Source organism: Python bivittatus, unplaced genomic scaffold (genome assembly GCF_059951505.1).
Source record: "Python bivittatus isolate LINGU-HERP-01145 unplaced genomic scaffold, Pbiv_v1 ctg000670_np1212, whole genome shotgun sequence".
Taxonomy (NCBI): Eukaryota; Metazoa; Chordata; class Lepidosauria; order Squamata; family Pythonidae; genus Python; species Python bivittatus.
In genome coordinates, this window is record NW_028277094.1 from 11516723 (window position 1) to 11529676 (window position 12954).

A 12954-nucleotide genomic window follows, 5' to 3' on the forward strand; every position below is an offset into this window, starting at 1 on the left:
TTGGGGAACACGCTCCATCCTTTTGCTTTCTCTGTCCTTTCCCAACACGAAAAGCTGCCTGTTTCATGCTACGGAACCAGAAGAAGAATTCTGGGATCCTCCCCCACGCCACCCCCCCTCAAGTTTGCATTTGTGATTGTCCAGTTTCTGCCATCTTTTTTTGTTCTTTGTTTTATTATTATTCTGTGCGCTTTTTTGGTGAACTGCCCAGAGTCACTGGGCATTGGGCAGTAAAAAAACAAAATTAATCATCAACCTCATCATCTTGGAGAAATTAACGGAATGCAATCCGCAGGTTTCTCACCTTGCCGCCTACAATCTTGAGAGCTAGAAACTGGAGCTCTTGGTGCAAACTGCCCCAAATTTAAAATAGCATTAAAATAACCTATGAATGTGTTGTTGGCATCAGTTTCTGTCTTTCTGCTGCATGGTCGGAATAATTGTTCCTAGAGTCCTTAACATGGACTAGCGTCTTAAAATAGGTCACATCCATCTGTGATCCCATTCTGCAGGCCGGCAGCTAAAGAGGGTGCGTGATGCTGGCAACTCAAGCTGGAGATACGTTGACTGTGGTGTGTTCAAATACCGATGTAATATCGCATCTCCAGATTTTGAAGTCAGAATGGGAGGAGGTGTCTTGACTTGGGTTGTTGATAATGGGACTAAGAACCATGGTTAGTTTCCGGAGTAGAATGTAGGGAAGTTCTAACTCCATCAGCCAGGAAGGATCATCTGTCCTCTGGTGTCTCCTCCTTTTCCTTCCCCATCTTTTTTTTTAGGTTGTAATCAGAAGTGGGCAGGATTGGCATCCAAAGTGGGCAAAGGTGGTTTGGATACAGCACAGACACCTTCACTGTACCTGTCAGCAGCTCCAGGAGTCACTGACAGCTATGGGAGGTGTCCATGCCTGCCCTTGCTTCTAGTTGTAGTCCTGCACGTGGGGGTTATGTTATCCCCATAGCCTTAGAGCAGGGTTTCGCAACCTTGATCACTTTAAGAAGTGAGGACTTCAACTCCCAGAGCTCTCCAGCCAGCCTTGCTGGTTGGGGAATTCTGGGAGTTGAAGTCCACGCTTCTTAGAGTTCCCAAGTTTGAGAAGCACTGCCGTAGACAAATGTATAAGTGAGGGTCAACGATGATAATAATTCTGGTTCTTCCCCTTCCTTTTCTTTTGCCTTCTCAAAGGTCAACCCCACGCCGCAAGGGGTTCGCGCCCTGACCAAGATGATGTACTGCCCGTTCTGCCGAGGCTTAGTTGCCATCAAGCCCTGTTACAACTATTGCTTCAACGTCATGCGAGGCTGCCTGGCCAACCAAGGAGAGCTGGACACTGAGTGGAATAACTTCATAGGTGAGCAGGGCTGGGTGTGCGGTTTTTTTTGGCGGGGGGGGGGAGATGGAACAAAAGCTCTCTTTTACGAGAGGACAAAGGTGGTCATTGAGATCGGAGATTTTTGGGGGCTTGATTTTGCCCACTGCTACAAAACTAGATTTCTTGTTCAGGGAAGGGTATGTAGAGAAGAAGCAGAGAAAAGAGAATATGGTGTGGGGGGAGAGGGAGGGAATGGACTGCTTCCTCCGTTTTCCAAAAAAAGTCCCTTTTCCCCCCACTGAGAAGACATTGCAAAGGGTGAGTTACTTGTTGCCCTACTGAGTAAAGGACTTTTGGGAAGATTTAAATAACTTTGAAGGCAGTGATCAGGAAGTGGCCTGAAATGGTGAGAGCAGTAATTTCTGAAGAAGAAGAAGAAGAAGAAGAAGAAGAAGAAGAAGAAGAAGAAGAAGAAGAAGAAGAAGAAGAAGAAGAAGAAGAAGAAGAAGAAGAAGAAGAAGAAGAAGAAGAAGAAGAAGAAGAAGAAGAAGAAGAAGAAGAAGAAGAAGAAGAAGAAGAAGAAGAAGAAGAAGAAGAAGAAGAAGAAGAAGTAGTAGTAGTAGTAGTAGTGTGTGTGTGTTTCAGACAATGTTTGATTGGTTGATTTGCTTGCTTGCTGGTCCTATCATTGGCCAAGGCAGATAAACTCTGTCATCTCTGTCATCAAAGGTTGAGATGAGGCATAATTAAGGCGACTAATCCTCCATTGTTTAGGTTGCTGTTTCCCAAGCTGGGGCCCTCCCAAGTACCCCACTCTTTATCTTTATTAGTAGTATCTTTATTTCATAGTAAATAAAACCAATGTCAGTTGGTTGCCCTGGGTAAATGTAAGGGTGAGTTCCCTTCTACCCTCTGCAGTTTTGCTCTAGAAGTCCTTTCTGCTTCCCCCACCACTTAACGGGCACCTCGCTTGCATTTCTCACACTTTGTGCTGGGGGCTGATTGGTTATTTATAAGGTTGCAATCCTTCTCTGGAGAAGTCTCGTTCCCAGTGAATCTCCCACAATTAGTATTGCAGTTCCCCAAAGCCCACAGTTGCAAGAAAGGTGGTCTTGAAGCCGTGGTTGTGTTTTCACTTCGAAGAGCTTGTGAGATGTTCTGCTTTGGGTCACGAAATTGGCTGGTTTCTTTTTGGTGGTGCCAGGAGAGAACGTGTGACTCCTTTTGGTAAATCTTGTCTGGGTGTTTACCTTTCTCCAAGTACTACGATTCCCAATATTCATTGAGAGAATGAGTGACCTGCCCACCACCTTTATTTCATAGCCACTCTCGCATGGTGAGTAAAAGTTGCTTATAGGTAACCAGGATACGGTTAGGTGTGAGCAATAAAATTAAGGTCATTGCCAGGCTCGGTGAGTTGTGATTTCCGAGGATTGCTTGGCCAGTGGGTTTGATACACATTCTTTGGGGGTCGTTACAAAGGGCTGCTTTGTCCGGCATTTCGGGGGCCCAGAATTCCAGTTTTACAAGAGAAGATACAAACATAGCAGCTTTTGGACTGTAACCAAAAGAATCCAGATCTGAAAAGAGCGACAGCAAAAGAAGCGGGGAGTAACCGAAGGAGGGCAGGGTATCAAAATGTTGGGCCGAAGAAGACAATCTGTCGGTTGTCCGCGTCTCTGCTGCGCTCAGAATGGCTGAAGGTCAAAGGCTGTGAGAAGAGGGCGCGAGAGCTTTCACGCGGGCAGGAGAAGTGCGGAGGTCTTTCCCATCCCAAAGACGCCTGTGCCCAGAGTAGTGCCCCCGGCTTCTCCCCGGCTCTCTAGGATGTCAGCATGTTGGATTGAGAGGGGCAGGGCAGGCATTAGGTCAAAATGCTCCCAGGTAGCCAGATTCTTGCCCTCCTGCCTTGCGAAAGGTCCCCTTGCGTGATGTCTTGTGGATATTGTTGAACGCGGATGTCCCCCCGGTTCAGATTCCAGATTCAGAGGCGACCAAGTGTTGCAGCAGAGTTACTAAAAGGTGCCTTGGATCCTCCAGGTTGCTCAACTCTCTCCTGTCCTTAATCTCTGGGGAAGGAATGTCTCCCCGCAGGGCGAACAAACAATCCCACTCTTTCTCACTGCTGTCCCAGGCACATGTGCCCTGGAGTGTCTGGCTCGCCCGCCTCTGTGGTTGTGCAATGCGCCCATGAGTGCATCGTTGCCCTGAACCCCAGCCAGCATTCCGAATGTCAGAGGCCGCCACGGGGTGAGGTGGGGGATGCCTCACTCAGCACCATTCTTGGCAGCGTGCCCCAGCCAGATTTTAGCAGGGGGCAGAAGCCATCCGGTCCCCCCCTCCGAAATGCTTAATTCTTAACTGTTCTTGTTTTTGAGAAGGGAAGAGTTTTGTTCCTAATTGCTTCCCATCCCCTACCTCATCCCTGCTTCATTGTGTGATGCAATAAAGTTCATTTCTTCTCGGCTACCGCTGAAGGAAGGGTGGTGGAATAAATTTCCAAGGAGAGCCATCAGATTTCCTGATTCTAGGCTTGCATTTTCCACTCGTGATGTGTGTGATGCTAATACATCAGCATCTGGGGGGCTCAATTCACCCAGCGTGGCTAGGAATGTGTGCCTGTCTTACTTGATTGTTGAGATCCCACCAAGATTTTACACCTCAGAGTCCCATTGTGACGTTGCAGGTGGAAAGTTGGTTGGTAGAGACTCCAGGTCAAATTCTACAAACTCACTGGGTGATTTCAGGCTAGTCCCTTTCTGACAGCCAAAAAGCAAACTTGCAGGGTTGTTGGGTGGGTAAAATAATGGGTTTCCAGATACCACCTTGAAAGTATGGCAGAGCTGAAATGCAACTGTCAAGCAGACAGGGTGTGTGTCTTTGTGTATTTCACTTTTATCTTTTGTGAAAGCATTTCATTGGCCACAAATTCAGGACTATTAAACTATGGTCATAGACCAGCAAGGTATTGACCACGAGTTTTTTCTGCTCCCTGGTTCAGTAGAAATATTTCTTGATTTTTTTTTTTGTAATCAACAATTTCAGCAGGAAAAACCCTCCTGTTGAACTGGGTCTCCTGTCCATAAATAAAACAACAGAACTGTTTCTTCTCAGAGCCTGTTCTGCTGTTGCAGGGTGGGCTGACCTCTTGTGGTCCTTGCTTTGCAATGGGATGGTGTGTGTCCATGTGGACGTGGCTGGCACGGCTTCCAAATGACTGTGATCTCTTGGCGCTTCTCTGGCAGGAATGGAAGAATCTTCCTTCTTGGGGTCTCCTAATTTCATAAGATCCAGCTTTCCTTTTGGGGAACTCCCCCGGATCATCTGCTTTGAGGGGAACAGTTCTCCTTGGCACGGCACCCTTACCCGTAGCGTTAAGACACGTGCCCTGCTTTGCCCTCTGAGGAACTAAACCTCTGAATCGCACCACATGACGGATTGCCTTTTAGCCGAAAGCGTTTTCACGTGTGCTGATTCTTGACTTCTGCTTCTGCAAACAGGAAGACCTGAAAGCCAGTTTGAGTAAACAGCGCAGGGAAGGCAGATGTTCTTATTTATTTTAGATAATTTGTTCTGATTGCAACATTTCAGAGAAGGGTGCAATTTGAAGAGTCTGGAATCTCCCCTTCCTTCCCCCGGGGAGAGTTGGCAGGAGGAAGCACGGAATTAAAGGAGCAGGAGGCCGGTCAGAGGTACCGGTATGGGGAAGCAAGAGGCGCTGTGGCCAGACTTCCAGCCCGGTTTCTGAAGTGTTGGGGTGTCTGGATAACAAGCCACATTGTATGTTCACATCCCCTTTTCAGCAGCATAAGCCAGAGGACTGTTGAAACATCTGGTAGTTGCCATTAATTTATTTTAATTTTTTTATTTATATGCCAGATTTGTCACTGCCCATCTCGTTGAAATGACTCATAAAGGGGGACTCCAAAGCTTGTAAACCAAATGCCTGTTTTCCTGCTCTAAAGTGTGGGATCCTGGAGAAGGGCAGCAAATAAGCCAGATACTTCCTATTTTTACAATGTGGATCAACATACTTCCACCAGTGTTCACGTCTGAATGCAAAGGGCTGGACAGGGCAGAGATCTGGGAGGAATTCCTGTTTTGTGGTGGGGGGCAGATGGAGCGGCGGCCCTTGGACAGCCTTTGCTAGGCTGAGTCGGGCCTGGGTGGGAAGAACCAGATGGGAGTCCTCTAGGGAATCGCTGGGCTGTGGGCCAGACCGAGAAGTCACAGGTCCCAGAAGAAGACAGTTGCAAACCATTTGTCATGCCGAGAAAACTGCGTGTGTCTCAAGAATCCAGCTTAAGTCAGGTTGTTCAAGGAGGACCAGAGGAAAAGCTGGTCTGGAAGGATAAAGAAGAGAGGGGAATGGTTTGAAACTTCAAATGGGTTTGGAATCCCCTTTCATAGAAAACTCTTTTAACAGAATTGGTGGCTAATAATAACGAGCTTATTTATAAATAGGAGGTATGTTCGGTGGATGGCGCAAGAAGCTGAGAAGGAAGGGTCGGAGGGAGCCACAGGTAGCTTTGCTCTTGGCAAGTCCTGGGATCTTTCCCAGAACCTCCTGAAGGCATAAATGGGATGATCTGTTCTGGTCTGCACATCTCCTGGAGTTCCAGGTATTGGAGAATTTGAGGCAAAAGTGGGAAAAATCAACCATGGCTGTTTATCTCTGGTTTTCGCTGCTAGATTCAATGCTTATGTTGGCTGAGAGGTTGGAAGGTCCTTTCAACATTGAGTCTGTCATGGACCCCATCGATGTGAAGATTTCAGATGCCATCATGAATATGCAAGAAAACAGCTTACAGGTGTCCCAAAAGGTATGTTGGGGGTGTTTTGTGTAGGAGGGAGGGGGAGCAAGGAGAAAGAAGGGGAACGGTTGACCTGGAAGACATGCATCAGGAAAAAAAATTCTGGTGCCGGAAGAATTTCAGGCAGCTTTATGGTGTGTCTCCCGTTGGATGTTTTGTGAGAAAGTCCTCGTCCTCACGCGAGTCCCTTTGCCTTGAATGCAATCCTGAAAATGTATTTTTCCTTATAAGCTGCCTGTAGAATATCGGTTATTAACAGGGAGCTGCTAACTAGTTGCTGCTTTAGAACAGAGATTCTCTTTATTTGCCAACTAATGGGGCCATGAAGTGTGAATGCTGAATTTAAAAACTTGACTAGTCGCCACAGATGACCAAGAATTCCACGTAGGCGAGGCAGTGGGATTTCTCCAGCAACTTGTGCTCCTGGCTGAGGGATTAGGGACTTAAAGCCCAAAACCTCCGAACATAATTTAGGTTGGGGAAGACTGACTCCAGCCTGGTGGTGCAAGTGCTTCATGAAAGCGTGGGTGGAGAGAGCCAGTTGGTAAAGAAAGTTCACAAGATGTTTCATGTTCTCATGTGTCTTCACTGGCCTAGGTTTTTCAAGGATGTGGACAACCCAAGATGCTGGCACAAAGCCGAACGTCCCGCTCAGCTTCAGACAGTAGCTTCAGTGCCCGCTTCAGGCCTTACAACCCAGAGGAACGTCCAACAACAGCTGCAGGCACAAGTTTAGATCGACTGGTGAGTGCAGAGACCTGGATAATGGCCACTACGGCTTGGAATGGGTTACAATAGCACTGTGAAACCCACTGTTCAAGTTTTTTGGGAGAATAAAATGCCACATGTTCCGCGTTGAGCTCCCAAAAAAGGAATAGGTATCAAGAAATTGACTCTCAGGATTCCAAGTATTCGTGGGTGCTAGGTGCAAAGCATGTCATGCCATGTCAGCTGGGCAGTTTTAAGAGTTGATGTCCATCTGCCTGGAGAATACCCCAGTAGGGGAAGGTCAATGGATTGGCTAGATGGATGTGGCCCCCCATCTCACAATAACAAGATATAATCAGGAAATAAAAAGAAAAAACGGCCATTGAGAACAAACCAGTCAGTGATGAACTGATTAAATTCACAGGCTCAAACTCTCATGGCCCCCGTGCCTCCAACAAAGGTTTTAAGGGGTTTATGGAAGGCCGTCAGGGTTGGAGCCAATCTAACCTCAGGGGGCATGCCATTCCACAGAGAGCAGGCACTACCACAGAAATGGCTGGCTGGGGAATTCTGGGAGTTGAAGTCCACACACCGTAAAGTTGGTAAGGTTGAGAAACATCACTTTAGAGAACCACAACCAGTCAAGCTAACTGGGTCTGGCAGGTAAGACAAGGCAACTGCCGATAGCATAAGGAGCACCTCAGAGGTTGATTTTTTCTTGCCGAACCAACAGGTGACAGATGTGAAGGAGAAACTGAAGCAAGCGAGGAAGTTTTGGTCTTCCCTTCCCAGCAACATCTGTAGCAACGAGAAGATGGCTGCCGGCAACCTTCATGAAGAAGAATGCTGGAACGGGAACAGCAAAAGCAGGTGGAGGAGAGTTTTTTATGGCTGATGCTCAGCCTCTCAAAGTGACTCATTTAACACATGGTGTAAAGCCAGACATGTTTAAAAGCATGGTTTGTTGAGTAAGCCACCATGGTGGAGTACGTGCACAATGCTTGGGGTTTTTGGTGGGGGGACATAGCACATTAGTTGACCTAGGCCTTGTGGTTTGTCAGCCATGTTTCCTGGCTTAGCGTTCCTTGTGGACCAGGTTCCTGTGGTCAGTGAGTCATGATTAAAAGTAATGGCCTAATTCACTGTTCACTCACTGGTCATGGATTCTGATAAACCATGGCTTGTTTTATTGAGAAATCTCAGCCGTAATGCTGCTTGTAGGCCAGAATGTCTGGGAACATATGAGACTTAAACCTAACCAAGCACCATTATGACCAAGTGTGATGGGCAAGCCCAGCCAGAGAGGTCTTTCTTTCAAAGGACCCTGATACTCCCGTTTTGAGAGTTAACTTTGTGGGGAGATTTCTCAGCCTGTTTGGCCTTTGTGAGCGCTGGCAAAGTAGCTTGACCAGGGAACAGATAATCTCAGCTTCTAGTGACGGAGCCCTCAACCAAGCAGGCAAAGATGACGTACCAATAGAAGCGAATATGGGTAGCCCAGGGTTGCACTGTGGAGTCCTTGGGGTTCTCTGAGCTTGGTTGTTTTCTTGCAAACGTTTCGTTACCTGGCTAGCCCACATCTTCAGTGCTCCAAGGACTCCAAAGATGACGTAAGAAGTTAGCAAGCCCAGATTGGTGGGAAGACCATAGATTTCTGTAGAGGCTGGGTTGCACTCTCCCCCCCTCCAGACCTTGATTTCTCAGTGATGTGTTGAAGGACAAAACTTCTCCTTTTTCCATCTTTCAACAAGGTAGAAGGCAATTTTGAAGGTGGGTGTGCAGAACTAAGTGAGGCTCCTCCCCTTCTTCACCACTGCCAAGGGGTCCTCTTAAATTCTGTGCTTGGTCCGACGCAGCATCTTTTCTCCCCAGGTACCTCTTTGCTGTGATGCCGAACGGCTTGGCCAACCAGGCGAACAATCCCGAAGTGGAAGTCGACACGTCGAAACCAGACATGGTGATCCGTCGGCAAATCATGTCCCTCCGAGTGATGGTCAGCAAGCTGAAGAATGCCTACAATGGCAACGACGTGGACTTCATCGATATTAGTAAGCAGGCCGTTGCTTTCTAAACAGATCTTAATCTGCAGGGAGCCACATGAAGGCTCCAAGATGTTGGGTGCTCTGGGAGGCCTTTTTCTGCAACACTGGCCTCTGACCATATGATGAGAGAAATTGAGAGGGGGTCGTTTTGCCCCTCCCTCCCAGGAGTCCCCACCCCTCTGATCTGTGAGAAAGCACAGTACAGATTTTCCCTCCGCCCAGCTTCTCTGCTTTGATTTGTTACCCTTTCTTGAAAAAAATAATTTAAACATTAAAATAATTTAAATTAATATAAAGAAAGAGAGAATCTGGCAACGCAGCGATCTCCAGTATGTCTTTATTTCCAAGGATGCTCATTTTTATTGGAAAATAAAAACCATGAATGGCAATGACCGGTGTGTGCGTGCACACAAGGAAGTGTATGTGAGCCGTATGCCCACAACTTGATGTGTCTCCCTGAGATCAGTTCACCCTTCAGAAAGAACTGGTTTCCCACTCTGCTTTCCCCTTGACTAGCAGGGAATCTTCTGGGTTTTGTGCAAGAATTGCTTATTCATTTATTATTAATTTAAATTTGTTATGGCTCCCCACTCCGGCAGACCCTTACAAAAATCCTTAAAAACTGTTAAAAACATTAAAACTACACAAAGGGCCTGGACTAAAACAACCGTAACAATAAGAAGAAAGCACCACAGGGGCCCACAGACACATTCAACCAGTGTTTCTCAACCTTGGGAACTTTAAGATGGGTGGACTTCAACTCCCAGAATTTCCCAGCCAGCCATGCTGGCTGGGGAATTCTGGGAGTTGAAGTCCATCCATCTTAAAGTTGGTAAGATTGAGAAACACTGGATTAACCCATTCCCAGTTGAACTTTGAATTGCTGAGCTCTTGAGTCTGGAGGTTACTGTTGAGATGTCAACTCCAAGGTAGTCAAGAACCCTTATCCCGGAGCGTTAGCTTCTATAGCCTGGAAGCATTTGAAGGGGGGAAGGTGGTGTGGGGTGGGGGAGTAGCTGGGTACAGTAACTCCCCAGCAGACCATAGCCTTCCAGAAATGCTGGCCACAAGAGCGGAACTGCCCGTGGTTTTCAGATTAGTTTGTTACCTGTCTCACTTTGCTCGCTACGGTGGTCTGAACGTGCACGGCGCAAAGAGAGGCCAAACCGGAGCAGAAGTCCCAGAAAAGGCATTCTGGTGAATCTTAAAACCTGAATCATCCGTGCAATTTTTCTTTTTTTCTCCAGGCGATGAAAGCAGTGGAGAAGGCAGTGGGAGTGGCTGCGAATTGCAGCAGTGTTCTCCCGAATTGGTGCTCAACGCGACAGAAGTCACGCAGAAGGCCAACAAAGTAGATAAAAAAATGACTGATTCGGCCACCAGTCTGGGCCCATCGGAAGCCGTTCTGCTTCTAAGCATCTTCTTGTTCCTAACGGGGCAAAGACAATGGAGATAACTGTGCCTCCTCCTCCTCCTCCTCCTCCTCCTTTTTTCTTTTTAAACAGTTGCAAGGGGAAAATGACTTTTTTTTAAAAATGCTAAGAGGGACCGGATTTCACGTTTATACCATCTAGAGACTTTTGGGGGAGGTGTGGAAGGTTCCTTTGTAAGTTAATGGAAAACCATGTACAGTTTTTTTTTAAAAAAAAACTCTTGTTGCCAGTGGTTTTAGTTTTTTTTTCCCTCCCCCCTTTCAGTTTTTGGGAAGGGGAAAAAAAACACAGAACCGTTTGGACCAGTTAATCTGATCTGTTGACTGAGAAACCACAATAAATGTGGTTAACCAAGTGTATATACAGGCCTGTCGTTAGCTCTGCTTTCTGTTGTTGTTTTTTAAATCAAGTTTTCTTTCCCCCCTTCTCTTTTCCTTTAATTTTATTTTAGACTTTAAAAAAAAAAAACTCAAACGGTTCTAGCTTGGCATGTCTCGAGGATTATGTCTTTCCTGAAATACGAAATTTATCTGTACAGAAGTGAAAGGATTTTTTTTTAATTTATCATATTTCATAGACAGAGAAAGAAGTTGCTAAAGAGCAACAAAAATCACCTTCTTTCGTCCAGATCCCACATGTGACTCTCGGGGCAGATGCTTCTCTAGAAGAGGAGAAGTGTGGATTCTTGAGAAGACCATGTGAAGAGTTGGTTTAATGTACTTTATTTCCTGTTACGGGGAGCATACATCTTGCTCTTCCCAAAGGAAATGGTCAGTCTGCATTTAGAGTTGGGGAGGTTACAAGGGTGTCTTCATGGGGGACAAAATCAAGATGGCAACCCTCACATATAAAAAATGGGGATTTGATTGCATCACTGCGACTGCCATTTTGACCTTTTTGGGCCCCTCCCTGCGGATGTCCTTGGGGGTGGCTTGGCTTAGAAGGAAAAGAGATTGAGAGCATCTTCCTTTTGTTGGATCTGAAGGACCATTTGATTCAGTAGGACTTGCTTCTTTTTATCAGCAGGTTCTTTTCAGGGCGATAAACTGTGGTAGGAATCCTTCCAAGGTCCTTGTTAGGGGAATGGTGGAGCACCGGTTCCAGGCACAGCATTGTGCTCCATTTGGAAATAATCTTTTGGGATCCAGGAGAGGTTGAAAGAGTTCGCCTAGAGAGAAGGCAAAGCTACCTCCCAAATATTTGGTCCACCTGGAAGTTTCCATGGCTGGAACTGTCTGAAAAATGGCATGAAATGGCTCCAAAAGAATGACGTGTGTGAAATCTATAGAAAGACCCAAAACCATCCTAGATCTTTTTCCTAGTTTTGAACAATTGTCGGCATCTAGGTTTCCCAAAATTGTTGTTGGAGAATGTTTTTGTTTTTACAATTTAGCATTCTTTTATCTTTCCCCCATTTGTGTTCTTATGCTCAAAGCATTAATGGATTGGTAGCACAGAGTTTGCACCCCGTGATCTTGTAAAGGAACTTTAGATAAACCTGGAAGACCTTTGGTTGAGCTATAACAATAAACCGATCCCACAGGCATAATCTTTCCAGAAGTAGCCACTTATTTATTAAAATGCCATGTTGCTAAACGAGGCAGAATTTAGGCTGAATCTTCGCTGTTATTTTCTCCCCACAACCAATCATAAAGGCATAAAACCCACAGAGGGAATGTACATGCATGCCTGGGGGGGTGGATTGTAAACAGCTTAAATACTTCGTCCTTCTTCTTTTTCTCAAAAAATGTCCTGATTGCTTCAGAAACTACCTCAGTTCTGAGGAATTTCCTTTTTAGTTTTTTTCCCCTTGTAGCGCTAAAGGCTATGAGTGTGCAGCCGAGTGAGTTACACCCTACAGACCATCTTAGATTGATTTTAATTTAGAGGATTGGGTTGAGCCCAGCTGTTTTGTTTTCAGATCTCTTCCCTAACAAAGGGATTTTCAGAGCATTGTTTTTTTTTCTTTTCCAAGGATTTCCGTGGCCCCTAATGAACTGGAACTGGCTGTGTTTCCTTTCTGTTACCCTTCCAAGAACTTCTAGAGATGTCATGTTCTGGATTAACACCAACCAACCCAAAGTGCGGGAATTTCTTACGCCTGAATTTTCATATTAGTTTTAGCTAATACTTGCAAGATTGTGATCAGGGTCGGCAGGAAGAGTTGGGAGTTATAAAACAGAGTATAGCTCAGGATGAAACGGGGTGGAGAGAATCTGTGGGGATGGTTCACACGTGCAGTCCGTCACTTGGGAGTTGCAGCATAATGTGTGAATGGCCTAAGAGCAGAGCAGCACCAGAGTCAGCTTTTGGAGAACCGGAGGCAGAGAAGTAACTCACAGCAATTGCTCACATTGAGTATACTTAAAAACCACCCCAAACTATTACTAAAACAGCCTTTCCCCTTGCTTTTTTACCTTTTCTCTATTTTCACAATGAGTGGGTTAATGACGATTATTTGTGGTAATAATTTCAGGATTAGATAGGAGAACTCAGCAATTGCATGGCACCAGTGCCAATTCTGATCATTGTTTTTGTTGGAGAGTTCTTACTTTCTAACAAAAGTCTCCGTTAGAGGTTTTATATATTTACTATCAGTCTGAAGCAGTCCACTGCAGGATGAAGTCCTCTTCATTCAAGGCTTT

At 46.0% G+C, this 12954-nt stretch overlaps 1 protein-coding gene across 2 annotated transcripts in view; it reads left to right on the forward strand.

Annotated features, from left to right (window-relative positions):
* GPC4 (glypican 4) overlaps nt 1-10728 on the forward strand; it is a 41793-nt gene extending 31065 nt beyond the window's left edge. For both annotated transcript variants that reach the window (XM_088151701.1, XM_007442300.3), the window contains exons 4-9: nt 1186-1351; nt 6005-6135; nt 6724-6870; nt 7568-7704; nt 8707-8882; nt 10124-10728. In XM_088151701.1, the coding sequence (XP_088007827.1) occupies nt 1186-1351; nt 6005-6135; nt 6724-6870; nt 7568-7704; nt 8707-8882; nt 10124-10332 (966 nt within the window). In that variant the 3' untranslated portion in view covers nt 10333-10728. The remainder of the gene's footprint in view (nt 1-1185; nt 1352-6004; nt 6136-6723; nt 6871-7567; nt 7705-8706; nt 8883-10123) is intronic.
* Nucleotides 10729-12954: the final 2226 nt, after the last annotated feature.